A 17689-nucleotide genomic window follows, 5' to 3' on the forward strand; every position below is an offset into this window, starting at 1 on the left:
CCGTATTGCCCAGCGACAGCCCCGAAACCTGAAGGATCTGGGGAAGGTCTGTATGGAGGAGTGGGCCATAATCCCTGCTGCAGTGTGTGCCAACCTGGTCAAGACCTACAGGAAACGTATGATCTCTGTAATTGCAAACAAAGGTTTCTGTACCAAATATTATGTTCTGCTTTTCTGATGTATCAAATACTTATGTCATGCAATAAAATGCAAATTAATTACTTAAAAATCATACAATGTGATTTTCTGGATTTTTGTTTTAGATTCCGTCTCTCACAGTTGAAGTGTACCTATGATAAAAATTACAGACCTCTACATGCTTTGTAAGTAGGAAAACCTGCAAAATCGGCAGTGTATCAAATACTTGTTCTCCCCACTGTAGGTGAACCTGTAGCCATATTACATTAACAGCATTTACAGGAATATGACTGAATATAAACCGCAACACCATCCTCCATTTCTTATTTTTCTATAGATGTTATCACCATGTATTTCTACTACTGTATCATCAAAGGTATTATCTAAGTGAGTTTCAGAGATAGTCAGTATTTAAATGTTATCTGTTACTAGCAAGTTATTGATTTCATGGACCTTGTTTCTTAGGCTACATATGTTAATGTGGGCTATATGTAGCACTTCTGGGATTCTTGATTGTTTTTATTGCTGGGAGGCTTATCAGAGGTAGACATGAGTGATATTTATGTTTAAGCTGATAGTGCAGGGTGAGCTGCACACATTTGGCTTCCTAAAACCACCTCAGTGCTAACAGTATAACTTGTTCATAGCCAGTATAAAAGGTTCATAGCCAATGTCAGGCTGGGTCGACAGATCTGTAGCTCTGTTTGGCATATCCCATAATATAAATATTTTTTTGAAAGAGTTAGCTGGCTAGCTTGTAAAATGGCAAATTAAAGTAGCCTAGCCTTTTCTGTTTAGCAGTTAGTTTGGCTGCATATATTTGAATTAAATAATCAATGTTGATTACCTTAATACATTGAAAAATAACGTGCTTATTAGTAGGCTAGTGGCAAGTTGGTTTAACCACTGTCCTCTTGTGTGGTCATGCTGGAATGGCAGTTGGTTTTTGAATGGCAGTTATATTTTGAATTGACCAAAAGGTTCTATATAGAACCCTTTTTTTAAATCTAAGACTGTATGCTTTTATTAAACATTATTTAATCTTGCTTCTAGATAGAATTTTGTTTGCACCAGCACATACATTTTTCTGACTAGGCAAAATTATGCAGAAGCATCATTAATATTAATATAGATGTCAATGCAAAACAGCTGAAACAAATTAAAAGGGAATGTTTGCTGTCATTTCAGAGATTGATATGACTGGGTTAGCCTTTGTTAGCTGTTGTTTTCTAAAATCCCCATTACACGCTGGGGTAGATAGAACCCTAAATGTTCTTTGCCTCCACTGGGTATACATACACTGCATTCGGAAAGTATTCAGACCCCTTGACTTTTTCCACATTTTGTTACGTTACAGCTTTATTCCAAAATTGATTAAATTGTTTTTTCCCCTCACCAATCTAAACACAATACCCCATAATGAAAAAGCAAAAACAGGTTTTTATAAATTTTTGCAAATGTATTAATAATAAAAAAACTGAAAAATATAATGTACATAAGCATTCAGACCCTTTACTCAGTACTTTTGTTGAAGCACCTTTGGCAGCGATTACAGCCTCGAGTCTTCTTGGGTATGGTGCTACAAGCTTGGCCCAACTGTATTTGTGGAGTTTCTCCCATTCGTCTTTGCAGATCCTCTCAAGCTCTGTCAGGTTGGATGGTGACCATCGGGTTCTTGGTCACCTCCCTGACCAAGGCACTTCTCCCGTGATTGCTCAGTTTGGCCGGTCAGCCAGCTCTAGGAAGATTCTTGGTGGTTCCAAACTCTTCCATTTAAGAATGATGGAGGCCACTGTGTTCTTGGGTACCTTCAATGCTGCAGAAATGTTTTGGTACCCTTCCCCAGATCTGTACCTCAACACAATCCTGTCTCGGAGCTCTATGGACAATTCCTTCGACCTCATGGCTTGGTTTTTGCTCTGACATGCACTGTCAACTGTGGGACCTTATCTAGACAGTTGTGTGCCTTTCCAAATCATGTCCAATCAATTGAATTTACAACAGGTGGACTGCAATCAAGTTGTAGAAACATCTCAAGGATGATCAATGGAAACAGGATGCACCTGAGCTCAATTTCGAGTCTTATAGCAAAGGGTCTGAATACTTACGTAAATAAGGTATTTCTGTTTTTTATTTTTAATAAATTTGCAACAATTTCTAAAAACCTGTTTTTGTTTTGTAATTATGAAAAAATGATAAAAATTGAATGCACTCACTAACTGTAAGTCGCTCTGGATAAGAGCGTCTGCTAAATGACTAAAATGTAATCAATGTAAAAATGTAATCCATTTTAGAATACGGCTGTAATGTAACAAAATGTGGAAAAAGTCAAGGGGTCTGAATACTTTCCGAATGCACTGTATAGAACCTTTTTTAGTAAAGGGTTCTTTAATGTCATCCAAAGAATCAAACTGTTCTATATAGAACCCCAAAGAACCATTTTGTACAGATCCAGAGGAAACACCAAGCTAGAGGTGAGTCAAACAGTTAGGCTAGTTAGTTATGCCCACTGTTCACTACAGACCCAGAAGACACACCAAGCCAAGGGAATCACTGCCCAATCTCCCCTTATAGCACCTTCACATGTTGCAGCACAAGCTGGAGCGGAGTGTCCCAAATGTGTCCCAAATGGCACCCTATTCCCTACGTAGAGCATAGGGCTATGGTCAAAAGTAGTGCAATATGTTGGGAATAGGATGCCTTTTGGGACAGATTCTTAGTACTGTGTACAGACCCCAAGGACACAACAAGCTGGAGGTGAGTTAGTTATTTAGTTAGTCCTACTGTACACTAGAGACCCCAAGGACGCCACAACAAGGGAATTGCTATCCACTCTCCCATACATAGCTATTTTTGCCACTGGGACAAATAGCCCGAAAGCCACAAGCTATTCTATCATTTATTATCTTATTCTAATACATGTTTAATTCCAAATCAATGCTTGCAGCTGTATTTGTCCATGCAGTCCAATAGATCCTAGTTTGTTTTGATGACTACTACCGTGCATCACCACTTAGCCCAGAGACCAAGACACCCCACCACCACATACCTCAGGGAGAGTGAGACATATGCCATGTAACAGGCTTGGACCTCCCATAACAAATTCTCATCCAGGGTTTTTCCTGGCTCAAAAGGGGCATAGGTGGTGGGGTTGGAAGTGGCCGCGGGGTCTACACTAACTAGTTACAGTGACTTGGGGCCTCCCCGCCTACACCTCCTCCCCCTGTTTCCCAAAGTCGTTATGGGGGACTCCTCTCCCCCCTTGATGGGGCGTTATCTACTCTAGCGTCACTCTGGCATCTTCTGCTCACATGCCGATGACTTCCAGATTGATGGATTATCCACTCGCAGAGGAAGGGTGTGAAATCTCATTAGATTTAGCCGAGTGTCGCAAACACAACAACCTCTCAGATTAGAAAATGAGACTTTCAGCCAAGAGGAAAGCAATTACCCATCATCCTCTGGGCTTCTTCGCTGCTGTTGTTCCCCTTGTTTGTTTACCGATAAAGTAGTGCTCCCCGATTTTAATTAAATGTATTATGCATCTAAGCATCTGTGGAATACAATTCTGCCACTTTTTTCCTCTACTTTTTAAAGAGGAAGTTAGTTGACGGAAGACAGTGGAAGCTCTTTGAAAAATGGCGAACTAGAGAGCCGAAGCTGAAAAACTAAAATAATTAGGATTAGCCTCTAAAATAATCAAATCAAACAAAATCCCAGACAGCTCTGAGCTGCTGGCATTTGGATTTCAGTTCGGTTTCCATGATAAAACAACTTTGATTTGTTTTCTGGCAGGGGGTTCACTCCACACACCAAAGCTGCGTTCTACAAAATTGCTTTTCTCTTCTAAAAAGTTATTGGTATGGGCTTTGTATTCTTGTGTTGTAACAATGCTTTTATTGTGTATTTATGACAGAAACTCCCACCTGAGCTGAACCTGCAGGAGCTGGAGGAGTACAGAGACAAACTGAAGAGACAACAGGCAGCGGTGAGTGGAGGAGATGACATGAACAGCATAGGGTCACAGTCACTCCCACAGATACTTCTGCCTCATTTGAATTATGGTGATAATAGCTATGTCATTTTACTGTATCAGTGCACTTTGAAGGCCGACACAACATCTTCCGTGTTCAAAACAAGGAATTCAATAGTTAAATACAGTATGTTGCTATGTAACACCTGAATAGGCCTAACAGAACTACATAAATAATCACCAATTTAATATTTCATATAATTTCTGTGAAGCCTAAGCTTATTGCTTCAGCCTGGGCATGGCAATGTATGTACTGTCGACTCCTGTTAATTGCATATTGGAGAAGTGCAAACTCCACCTGTTCACCAGTCCCAAGTGGATATTAGCATGTTATATTCAGTAAGACGGCTTTAAAACTCTAGTTAGTGTATTGTATCCGGTAGTGTATCTGCTGCAGGCCCAGTGAGTTATTATACTGAACAAAAATATAAACGCAACATGCAACTATTTCAAAGATTTTACTGAGTTACAGTTCATATAAGGAAATCAGTCAATTGAAATATATTCATTAGGCCCGAATCTATGGATTTCACATGACAGGGAATTTGGGCTGTCCCTGACAAAAACAAAATCTTGGTCGACCAAGAGTCGTCTATTCTTTGGACCAATCGACTGGTCGAAATTTTTAAATGTGTATTTTTCCATATATAAACACACCCAATGTGTTTTAATACAATAAACTATATGTAGGCTACTGAGCTTGTCTGATGATTTAAGCACACAGTGATTAAATAATTAAGACCACACAAATGACTCAAGAGGGAGCCAGAGATCAACCACCTCCCACTGCTGCTGGCCTTCAACAGATTCTGCCATTACATTCTACATTTTACATTTACATTTTCGTCATTTAACAGACGCTCTTATCCAGAGCGACTTACAAATTGGTGCATTCACCTTATGATAGCCAGTGGGACAACCACTTTACAATATATATATTATTTTTTGGGGGTGGGGTAGGGGGAGGGTAGAAGGATTACTTTTATCCTATCCCAGGTTTTCCTTAAAGAGGTGGGGTTTCAAGTGTCTCCGGAAGGTGGTGAGTGACTCCGCTGTCCTGGCGTCGTGAGGGAGCTTGTTCCACCATTGGGGTGCCAGAGCAGCGAACAGTTTTGACTGGGCTGAGCGGGAACTGTGCTTCTGCAGAGGTAGGGGTGCCAGCAGGCCAGAGGTGGATGAACGTAATGCCCTCGTTTGGGTGTAGGGACTGATCAGAGCCTGAAGGTACGGAGGTGCCGTTCCCCTCACAGCTCCGTAGGCAAGCACCATGGTCTTGTAGCAGATGCAGGCTTCAACTGGAAGTCAGTGGAGTGTGCGGAGGAGCGGGGTGACGTGAGAGAACTTGGGAAGGTTGAACACCAGACGGGCTGCAGCGTTCTGGATGAGTTGTAGGGGTTTAATGGCACAGGCAGGGAGCCCAGCCAACAGCGAGTTGCAGTAATTCAGACGGGAGATGACAAGTGCCTGGATTAGGACCTGTGCCGCTTCCTTTGTAAAGTAGGGTCGTACTCTGCGAATGTTGTAGAGCATGAACCTACAGGATCGGGTCACCGCTTTGATGTTAGTGGAGAACGACAGGGTGTTGTCCAGGGTCACGCCAAGGTTCTTTGCACTCTGGGAGGAGGACACAACGGAGTTGTCAACCGTGATGGCGAGAACATGGAGCGGGCAGTCCTTCCCCGGGAGGAAGAGCAGCTCCGTCTTGCCGAGGTTCAGCTTGAGGTGGTGATCCGTCATCCACACTGATATGTCTGCCAGACATGCAGAGATGCGATTCGCCACCTGGTTATCAGAAGGGGGAAAGGAGAAGATGAATTGTGTGTCGTCTGTGTAGCAATGATAGGAGAGACCATGTGAGGATATGACAGAGCCAAGTGACTTGGTGAATAGAGAGAATAGGAGAGGGCCTAGAACTGAGCCCTGGGGGACACCAGTGGTGAGAGCACGTGGTGTGGAGACAGATTCTCGCCACGCCACCTGGTAGGAGCGACCTGTGAGGTAGGACGCAATCCAAGAGTGAGCCGCGCCGGAGATGCCCAACTCGGAGAGGGTGGAGAGGAGGATTTGATGGTTCACAGTATCAAAGGCAGCAGATAGGTCTAGAAGGAAGAGAGCAGAGGAGAGAGAGTTAGCTTTAGCAGTGCGGAGAGCCTCCGTGACACAGAGAAGAGCAGTCTCAGTTGAATGACCATTCTTGAAACCTGACTGGTTTGGATCAAGAAGGTCATTCTGAGAGAGATAGCAAGAGAGTTGGCTAAAGATGGCACGTTCAAGAGTTTTGGAGAGAAAAGAAAGAAGGGATACTGGTCTGTAGTTGTTGACATCGGAGGGCTCGAGTGTAGGTTTTTTGAGAAGGGGTGCAACTCTCGCTCTCTTGAAGACGGAAGGGACATAGCCAGTGGTCAAGGATGAGTTGATGAGTGAGGTGAGGTAAGGGAGAAGGTCTCCGGAAATGGTCTGGAGAAGAGAGGAGGGGATAGGGTCAAGCGGGCAGGTTGTTGGGCGGCCGGCCGTCACAAGTCGCAAGATTTCATCTGGAGAGAGAGGGCAGAAAGAAGTCAAAGCATAGGAAAGGGCAGTGTGAGCAGGACCAGCGGTGTCATTTGACTTGATAAATGAGGATCGGATGTCGTCAACCTTCTTTTCAAAATGGTTGACGAAGTCATCCACAGAGAGGGAGGGGGGAGGAGGAGGAGGAGGATTCAGCAGGGAGGAGAAGGTGGCAAAGAGCTTCCTAGGGTTAGAGGCAGAGGCTTGAAATTTAGAGTGGTAGAAAGTGGCTTTAGCAGCAGAAACAGAGGAAGAAAATGTAGAGAGGAGGGAGTGAAAAGATGACAGGTCGGCAGGGAGTCTAGTTTTCCTCAATTTCCGCTCGGCTGCCCAGAGCCCTGTTCTGTGAGCTCGCAATGAGTCGTCAAGCCACGGAGCAGGAGTGGAGGACCGAGCCGGCCGGGAGGATAGGGGACATACAGAGTCAAAAGATGCAGAAAGGGAGGAGAGGAGGGTTGAGGAGGCAGAATCAGGAGATTGGAGGGAGAAGGATTGAGCAGAGGGAAGAGATGATAGGATGGAAGAGGAGAGAGTAGCGGGAGAGAGAGAGCGAAGGTCGCGACGGCGCATTACCATCTGAGTAGGGGCAGAGTGAGTAGTGTTGGAGGAGAGCGAGAGAGAAAAGGATACAAAGTAGTGGTCTGAGACTTGGAGGGGAGTTGCAGTGAGATTAGTAGAAGAACAGCATCTAGTAAAGATGAGGTCAAGCGTATTGCCTGCCTTGTGAGTAGGGGGAGACGGTGAGAGGGTGAGGTCAAAAGAGGAGATGAGTGGAAAGAAGGAGGCAGAGAGAAATGAGTCAAAGGTAGACGTAGGGAGGTTAAAGTCACCTAGAACTGTGAGGGGTGAGCCATCCTCATAAACCAACAAATAAAAACATTGCATCCTGCAGGTAGAAAATATCCTGATAAAAATAAATCACATTCGTTATGCAAGGCCTCTCTGCAAGGAACTTGAAACAGTGTATCAACTTGGTCCAGCCCGAAGCTTGCGCTAAGAGTGGTTATCGAAAAGGAGAGAGCTGGAAAGTTTTTTCAAATAGGCTACATTGAGCAACTATTGTCATTCTCAATGGATGTAAAAACAGACTTTGTTTACTTGCTGTTTGAGGTGAAGAATAAATTACTTTGAGAAGCTCCACAGCTCATTAGTGGTGGTGCGTTAAGACAATCAGAAATACTATCAGATCCCCAAATGGGCACATTTTATAAGCCTACATTTGCGCGCAGGCCAGGTGGCATAGGCCTACTTCTATGCGTAATCAGGTGCGCGTCCTTACTCAAGATTGACAGGCGCGCTCCAAACAAAACACAGTGAATAAATTGACAACTTGTAAATGGAATGAAATAAACCCAAACTTGTTTCTCACAAGTGTAGCCTAGGTTGTCTGCTCTGCAAACAACGTGTCCACACCAACAAGGATAACTGTAAAAGACTGTAATGATAATATATTGATTGCTTTAACAGAAATTATGGTAACCAAACAAACATTGTAGATTAGAAATGGGAATTAACAGTAAATGTACTACTGGTGAGCCTCTGCAATGGATTAGTCCATTGAGACAGGCGTCAATCAAGACGTGACATAATTTGTTGATTTTCTTTTGCATCTGCCCGACAAAAGAATTCTCGGCCAACCAACAGCCTATGGACCAAACAGTCGACCAGTTGACTAAATGGGGTCAGCCCTACTGGGAATACAGATATGCATCGGTTGGTCACAGATACCTTAAAAAAAAAAAAGTAAGGCGTTGATCAGAAAACCAGTCAGTATCTGGTGTGACCATTTGCCTCATGCAGCGTGACACATCTCCTTCACATAGAGTTGATCAGGTTGTTGATTGTGGCCTGTGGAAGGTTGTCCCCTCCTCTTCAATGTCTGTGCGAAGTTTCTGGATATTGGCGGAATCTGGAACACGCTGTCGTACACGTCAGAGCAGCCCAAACATGCTCAATGAGTGACATGTCTGGTGAGTATGCAGGCCATGGAAGAACAGCCAAATTCTCTAAAACGACGTTGGAGGCGGCTTATGGTAGAGAAATTAACATTAAAATCTCTGACAACAGCTCTGGTGGACATTCCTGCAGTCAGCATGCTCCCTCAACTTGAGACATCTGTGACATTGTGTTGGGTGACAAAACTGCACATTTTAGAGTGGCCTTTTATTTTCCCCAGCACAAGGTGCACCTGTGTAATGATCATGCTGTTTAGTCAGCTCCTTGATATGCCACACCTGTCAGGTGGATGGATTATCTTGGCAAAGGAGAAATGCTCCTCTAACAAGGATGTAAACACATTTTTGCACAAAATCTTAGAGAAATATGCTTTTTGTGCAGATTGAACATTTCTGGGATCTTTTATTTCATCTCATGAAACATGGGACCAACACTACATGTTGTGTTTATATTTTTGTCCAGTGTAGATAAAAGAGCATCATCATAATGGCAGAGGTTCTCTTAAAGTCATCCAGGCCTGGAGGACAGAGAGCTAGCCAGCACATGCACTATTTTTAGAATCATTTTAGGCATTACAGTATTTTTTGAAATCCCTCGCTCCTCCTCTCTTCTTGCATCGTCGTTCCTTCCCTGCCTCTCTGTGCCCTCTTTTTTTCTTCTGCCCTCCCTTTCTTCCTTCTCACTCTCCATGTGTCCTCCCTCCTTCCCACCCTCCCTCCCTCCTTCCCACCCTCCCCTCCTCCCTCCCTCCCTCCGTCCCTCCCTCCATGGTGTCTGAAGAGGTGTCTCACACAGCAGAGCTGTCTATTCAGGGAGTGAGGAAGGGCCAAAGCCATTATCCCTGGCGGTGACGGGATGAGAGATAAGAGGCCCCTGTGTACAGAACACTCTGTCTGACAGAGCTCTTTACCAGATCAGACAGCTGGCTGCGAGTCTTAGGCCCCTAGGGGTCAATTCCAGGACAGAGGACCAGGGGCCTTATCAAGTCTTCTGCCCAACCCAGGCTGAGAGTGACTAAGCCAGCCCCAGATCGCCTCGTCACCACCCACCTAGGATGGAGCTCATCGTATGCTGAATTCCAAGTCATCCCCTAGCTAGCAAACTACCTCTAGACACTTCCTGTTGGTATGATAATGTACGGTAATAGCTCTGTCTTGTCCTCTGATTGGTTGGGTGAAATTTTCACTGAATTGCTTATTTTATTTATTTATTAGTGATAGACAGCAATACAGATTTAATAAAGGGGGAGGGGGGAAAGTGTGCAGGTGTGGTTGGAAGCCCAAGGGCTTATATGAAACCACACCACGAAAAAACAATATACAATACATAAGTACAGAAATAAAAAAGGTTTGTTAAAACAGAAAACAAAACCTACTAATTATTACCCCCCCCTTTGTTTGAAGGTAGGCCTTGAAATACATCCACAGGTACACCTCCAACTGACTCAAATGATGTCAATTAGCCTATCAGAAGCTTCTAGCCATGACATCATTTTCTGGAATTTTCCAAACTGTTTAAAGGCACAGTCAACTTAGTGTATGTAAACTTCTGACCCACTGAAATTTTGATACAGTGAATTACAAGTGAAATAATCTGTCTATAAACAATTGTTGGAAAAATTACTTGTGTCATGCACAAAGTAGATGTCCTAACCAACTTGCCAAAACTATAGTTTGTTAACAAGAAATGTGTAGAGTGGTTGAAAAACGAGTTTTAATGACTCCAACCTAAGTGTACGTAAACTTCCGACTTCAACTGTACATAGGCGTACAGAGGCCCATTATCAGCAACCGTCAGTCCTGTGTTCCAATGGCACGTTGTGTTTGCTAATCCAAGTTTATCATTTTAAAAGGCTAATTGATTTCGGAGAGATGGTGTAGAATACCCCTGTTTGGTAGTAGCTGTTGTTGTAGAGAATGGCTGCTGTCATATAGGGAGGTGGGGGTGGTGTTGAGGCCCTATTCTCCACACAGCTTTGACACATTGTTGGCCGAGCCTCATCTCTTAGTTAATTATTTGTCTGCTGTAGGATTGTCATCTACGTTGTCATGCTCTGACTGCAAAGGAGGAACGTCTCTCTCTAACTCATTGTATTCCTTAGGATTCCTAGTAGTCCTAGTATTCGTCCTAGTCCTATTATTCCTCCTAGTAGTCCAACTATTCCTTAGGATTGCTAGTATTCGTCCTCGTATTCCTGTAGATTCCTAGTATTCCATGGGGATTCCTAACATTCCTTCTAGTGTTCCATGGAGATTCCTAGTATTCATTCTAGTATTCCTGTAGATTCCTAGTATTCCTCCTAGTATACCTGTAGATTCCTAGTATTCCTCCTAGTACTCCTAGAATTCCTCCTGGTATTCCTGTAGATTCCTAGTATTCCTCTTATTTTTCCTAGTACTCTTAGGATTCCTCCTAGTATTCCTCCTACTCCTAGTATTCCTCCTATTATTCCTTCTAGTATTCCTGTAGATTCCTATTATTCCTAGTACTCCTAGTATTCCTCCTAGTATTCCTGTAGATTCCTATTATTCCTAGTACTATTAGTATTCCTCCTAGTATTCCTGTAGATTGCTAGTATTTCTCTTTTTTGACAATCTACTGTATTGTAGTAACATAAGTCATTTTTTTTCTTTCTTCCCCAGTAAAAAAAAAAAAACTGTTACCATTACTATTGTGATCTCACTGCTTTTCATAATATGGAATGTAAATATGGTGGAATATTTTATACAGAGCATATAGCTAGGACTATATACAGCTTGTTAACTGACTACCCGAGTGCTGGTTTTTGTTCAAGTGATTAACTGATTTATGATATGTTCAGTGCATAGACGTGTGTGTTTGTGTGTGTGCGTGCATCTCTAACCCTCTCTAATCACATAGATAGAGCTTTTTCGCACGCACACACACAAAACACAAAACACATTTACATTTTATTTACATTTTATCCGTCTAGCAGACACTCTTATCCAGAGTGACTTACAGTTAGGGCATTCATCTTAAGATAGCTAGGTGGGACAACCACATATCACAGGCATAGTAAGAACACTTTTCCTCAATGAAGTAGCTAAGTCAGAGCTAGAAAGGGGGATGGGGGAGGAGGAGAGTCAAATGCAAGTGTTGGATCAGGAGATTATTATTATTATTATTTGTAAAAAATAAAAAAATAAAAAAATTTGGGGGGCGTCAAGGTGAGGAGGATGGATTGATCCAGGACTATCAAGAGGAAGGGGCCGGCAATATTGATTGATCCATGACTATCAAGAGGAAGGGGCCTACAGTTTGGATTTTGCCAAGACTATCAGGAGGGGCCGGCAGTATGGATTGATCCAGGACTATCAGGAGGAGGGGCCGGCAGTATGGAGTGATTCAGGACTATCAGGAGGAAGGGGCCGGCAGTATGGAGTGATCCAGGACTATCAAGAAGAGGGGCCAGCCAGCAGTGTGCTTTGAGCCTCAGGACACTCAGTGATATTGACCAGGACTCCTCCAGGGCTCCATGCTCTGTCTGTGTCCCAAATGACACCCAATTCCCTACACAGTGCACTACTTTTGGGGAATAAGGTGTTATTATATTATCCACTATGTAGTGGACAGGATGCTATTTGGGACATAGATACAGTCTTTAAATAGCCACCATGTTTACTTAGCTGCTTGATGTACATCACCACTGTCTGTCTCCCCTGAACGAGCTATACAAATCTAATTTGGTGCAATATGGTTAATGCAGTCTGGCTGTACTGTATGAAATCACTACTTTGGGCTGATGTTGGGCCATTTAGGTCATGAGAGAAATGAAAGAACTTAAGCTCAGCGTGAACGATTATGGCAAATTGTTTTCTTGCTCGTTAGAGGGCTGATGGTGATTTGATTAGATTTTGTGTAAGGCTGCTTTTGATTTGATTGTAATGGTGACACAATACTGCATCTTTAGAGTTGTTGTGTGTAGGCCCATCTCCCAAACTGAAGAGGAACAATCTCAAGTTAATTTCCTTCATTTCCTTTTTCATGTTTTTCTTTTCTTTTTCAGCAGCACACACACACACACACACAGGCAGGCAGCAGAAAAGTAATCATCAGATTGCTGTGTGTTTACCCTCGTTAGCGAGAAGGGAGACCATGTTTAATTGATTTCTAATTCCCGCCGTCGCCGCCATGTCTCTCACTGACAGTTGCATCCTGTTAGGCTTAGCGTAGCTGTCCACTGAGGTGACGCCTCCGCCGCCCAAGAATCCTCTTCTTCACTCCCTGTCTCTCTGACAGGCTTATGAACCAGACAGTGTTGCCTCTCAAACCCTCAAAGAATAGTATTATAAAAAACTAAATAAGAAAAACTAAATTCAGTCAGACAGTAAGTAGCTGAAATGGGGAGACAGGCAAGTAGGAAAAACAGTGGACTTGGGGATTGAACCCCGATCTCTGGCAGGTAGTTGTATAGGCTAAGTGACACATACCGGGGAGTGTTACCACTACACCACCACGGCTCTACAAAAAATGTTCCTTTACTCCTCAATTAGTTGACATAGAAACTTCTCAGTCAGCGTCCAGTTGAAGTCGGAAGTTTACATACACCTTAGCCAAATACATTTAAACTCAGTTTTTCACAATTCCTGACATTTAATCCTAGTAAAAATGCCCTGTCTTAGGTCAGTTAGGATCACCACTTTATTTTAAGAATGTGAAATGTCAGAATAATAGTAGAGAGAATGATTTATTTCAGCTTTTATTTCTTTCATCACATTCCCAGTGGGTCAGAAGTTTACATACACTCAATTAGTATTTGGTAGCATTGCCTTTAAATTGTTTAACTTGGGTCAAACGTTTCGGGTAGCCTTCCACAAGCTTCCCACAATAAGTTAGGTGAATTTTGGCCCATTCCTCCTGACCGAGCTGGTGTAACTGAGTCAGGTTTGTAAGCCTCCTTGCTCGCACACACTTTTTCAGTTCTGCCCACAAATGTTCTATAGGATTGAGGTCAGGGCTTTGTTATGGCCACTCCAATACCTTGACTTTGTTGTCCTTAAGCCAGATGTTGCTTCAATATATCCACGTAATTTTCCTTCCTCATGATACCATCTATTGTGAAGTGCACCAGTCCCTCCTGCAGCAAAGCACCCCCACAGCATGATGCTGCCACCCCCGTGCTTCACGGTTGGGATGGTGTTCTTCGGCTTGCAAGCACCCCCTTTTTCCTCCAAACATAACGATGGTCATTATGGCCAAACAGTTCTATTTTTGTTTCATCAGACCAGAGGACATTTCTCCAAAAAGTAAGATCTTTGTCCCCATGTGCAGTTGCAAACTGTACTCTGGCTTTTTTATGGTGGTTTTGAAGCAGTGGCTTCTTCCTTGCTGAGCGACCTTTCAGGTTATGTCGATATAGGACTCGTTTTACTGTGGATATACAATACCGTTCAAAAGTTTGAGGTCACTTAGAAATGTCCTTGTTTTCAAAAGAAAAGCAATTTTTTTTCTCCATTTAAAATAACATCAAATTGATCAGAAATACAGTGTAGACATTGTTAATGTTGTAAATGGCTATTGTAGCTGGAAACGGCTGATTTTCAATGGAATATCTACATAGGCGTAGAGAGGCCCATTATCAGCAACCATCAGTCCATGGTGTTTTGCGGGTACTATTTAATGAAGCTGCCAGTTGAGGATCTGTGAGGCGCCTGTTTCTCAAACTAGACACTCTAATGTATTTGTCCTCTTGCTCAGTTGTGTACCGGGGCCTCCCACTCCTCTTTCTATTTTGGTTAGAGCCAGTTTGCACTGTTCTGTGAAGGGAGTAGTACACAGCGTTGTACGAGATCTTCAGTTTCTTGGCAATTTCTCGCATGGAATAGCCTTCATTTCTCAGAACAAGAATAGACTGACGAGTTTCAGAAGAAGGTTATTTGTTTCTGGCCATTCTGAGCCTGTAATCGAACCCACAATTGCTGATGCTCCAGATACTCAACTAGTCTCAAGAAGGCCAGTTTTAGTGCTTCTTTAATCAGCACAACAGTTTTCAGCTGTGCTAAGATGATTGCAAAAGGGGTTTCTAATGATCAATTAGCCTTTTTAAAATGATAAACTTGGATTAGCAAACACAACGTGCCATTAGAACGCAGGATTGATGGTTGTTGATAATGGGCCTCTGTACGCCTATGTAGATATTTCCCGAGTGGCGCAGTGGTCTAAGGCACTGCATCGCAGTGCTAGCTGTGCCACTAGAGATCCTGGTTCGAATCCAGGCTCTGTCGTAGCCGGCCACGACCGGGAGACCCATGAGGCGGCGCACAATTGGCCCAGCGTCGTCCAGTGTAGGGGAGGGAATGGCCGGCATGGATGTAGCTCAGTTGGTAGAGCATAACGTTTGCAACGCCAGGGTTGTGGGTTCGATTCCCACGGTGAGCCAGTATGAAAAAATACAAATAATGTATGCACTCACTAAACTGTAAGTCGCTCTGCATAAGAGCGTCTGCTAAATGACTAAAATGTAATAAAAAAATCAGCAGTTTCCAGCTACAATAGCCATTTACAACATTAACAATGTCTACACTGTATTTCTAATGAATTTTATGTTATTTTAATGGACAAAAAAATAGCTTTTCTTTCGAAAACAAGGACATTTCTAAGTGACCCCAAACTTGCCAAAATATTGTTTGTTAACAAGAAATGTGTGGAGTGGTTGAAAAACGAGTTTTAATTACTCCAACCTAAGTGTATGTGAACTTCCGACTTCAACTGTATATGGACAAGATAAATGTTAGGACACTGCACTGGTATAGGCTAACTTATCCCCACTGTTTCTCTCCAGCTCCGCTGTCTCTCCCTTTGGGCTAAACCGAGGGTGAGGATTGGATGATTTGTCGTTTTGATTTCGATATGATTGGCTATTAGCTTTTTAAACCCCTAACTGCAGCTGGTGAAGAACACTTACAGTAGGCTGTGTCCAAGAAGTCACCCTATAGCCTATATAGTGCACTACTTTTTTATGCCCTATCCCATAGAGCTCTGGTCAAAAGTAGTGCACTATGTCGAGAATAGGGTTCCATTTCCGACTGCTATTGAGTAGTCTTGGCTGGTTGACAACTCTATCTTTTGGCTCTCAGCTAAAATGCATGTGGCATGTGGCCAGAGATTTGGGCTAATAACTCTGCTCTGCATACCAGTCAATAACATGTGAATTGTACCTAGCCGTTTGCCTCGCCGTTTGGCTCTGTCAGATCACAGGTGATTGCAGGGCTGATCTCCGGTCATGTGGGCTGCTGAAGGTGATTGGGACTTTTCCACACAGCTGCTTTTTGATGATTTTGATGTTTTTTTTAATGGTTTGTAGCCAGATTCGTTGTGGTTGAGTGAGGAGGGTTATTGTCTCTGTACCAGGGATGAGCCTTCTTTCTGGATCCCCAAGGTTTTTTGCTGTGCGTGAAGTGATCACTCACACTGAACTGCTGCTCGTGAAGTGATCACTCACACTGTACAGATAATGTACATTTTACACACAAACTGAATCATCATAATCAGAAAGACTGTTTACCTCATATAGGTAGTCTATAACCTCATAGAGGTAGTCTATTACCTCATAGAGGTAGTCTATAACCTCATAGAGGTAGTCTATAACCTCATAGAGGTAGTCTATAACCTCATAGAGGTGGTCTATAACCTCATAGAGGTAATAGTCTTATTTTATATTAAAATAAATATGGTTGTTGATTTCAGAGGCCCTCTCTCACTCTCTCCATCTCACATTTCTTAATTCAGTCACTCTGTCTCTCACACACACCACATACTCATACACAGTTTATCAATTGAGCGAGCGAGCACAGCAGTTGAACAGAGTCTACCATCTGTTCAGAGCTTTAGTTAGCTCCCTTACCCAACATAGTCCACCCCCCCACCCCGTCCTCCTTCCATACAACAAGGTATCAACGCCCCCTCAGTGTGGAGCTGTGTACTGGGCATCAAACTGGCTCTGGAACATCATGTTCCTAGCTGTGTGTGTGTGTGTGCATGTGTGTGTATATTTGTGTGTGTGTGTGTGTGTGTGTGTGAGTGTGTGTGCTTGTATGTGTGTGTACTAGGGCTGGGACGATACCAGTACTCACACATACTTACACTGACACCCCAACACACAAAACCAACATACACACACACACACACACACACACACACACACACACACACACACACACACACACACACACTGTATACGCCCACACAGACATAACATGCGCCACACATGCATACTGATGCCAAACACACACTCACACTTTCACACTCACCACATACCCTGCTACTACTGCTCCACATACTGCTGCTACTGCTCCACATACTGCTGCTACTGCTCCACATACTGCTTCTACTGCTCCACATACTGCTGCTACTGCTCCACATACTGCTGCTACTGCTCCACATACTGCTGCTACTGCTCCACATACTGCTTCTACTGCTCCACATACTGCTGCTACTGCTCCACATACTGCTGCTACTGCTCCACATACTGCTGCTACTGCTCCACATACTGCTGCTACTGCTCCACATACTGCTGCTACTGCTCCACATACTGCTTCTACTGCTCCACATACTGCTGCTACTGCTCCACATACTGCTTCTACTGCTCCACATACTGCTGCTACTGCTCCACATACTGCTGCTACTGCTCCACATACTGCTTCTACTGCTCCACATACTGCTGCTACTGCTCCACATACTGCTTCTACTGCTCCACATACTGCTTCTACTGCTCCACATACTGCTGCTACTGCTCCACATACTGCTTCTACTGCTCCACATACTGCTTCTACTGCTCCACATACTGCCTCTACTGCTCCACATACTGCTGCTACTGCTCCACATACTGCTTCTACTGCTCCACATACTGCTTCTACTGCTCCACATACTGCCTCTACTGCTCCACATACTGCTGCTACTGCTTTACATACTGCCTCTACTGCTCCACATACTGCTTCTACTGCTCCACATACTGCTGATACTGCTCCACATACTGCTTCTACTGCTCCACAT

At 43.5% G+C, this 17689-nt stretch overlaps 1 protein-coding gene across 1 annotated transcript in view; it reads left to right on the top strand.

The window, feature by feature from the left end:
* Nucleotides 1-17689, top strand: part of LOC311124834 (syndetin-like) — a 287319-nt gene that overhangs the window by 23533 nt on the left and 246097 nt on the right. The window contains exon 4 of the mRNA XM_084158339.1: nt 4055-4126. Within this exon, the coding sequence (XP_084014465.1) occupies nt 4055-4126 (72 nt within the window). The remainder of the gene's footprint in view (nt 1-4054; nt 4127-17689) is intronic.

The sequence above is a fragment of the Coregonus lavaretus genome (genome assembly GCF_964263955.1).
Source record: "Coregonus lavaretus genome assembly, chromosome: 3".
Lineage (NCBI taxonomy): Eukaryota > Metazoa > Chordata > Actinopteri > Salmoniformes > Salmonidae > Coregonus > Coregonus lavaretus.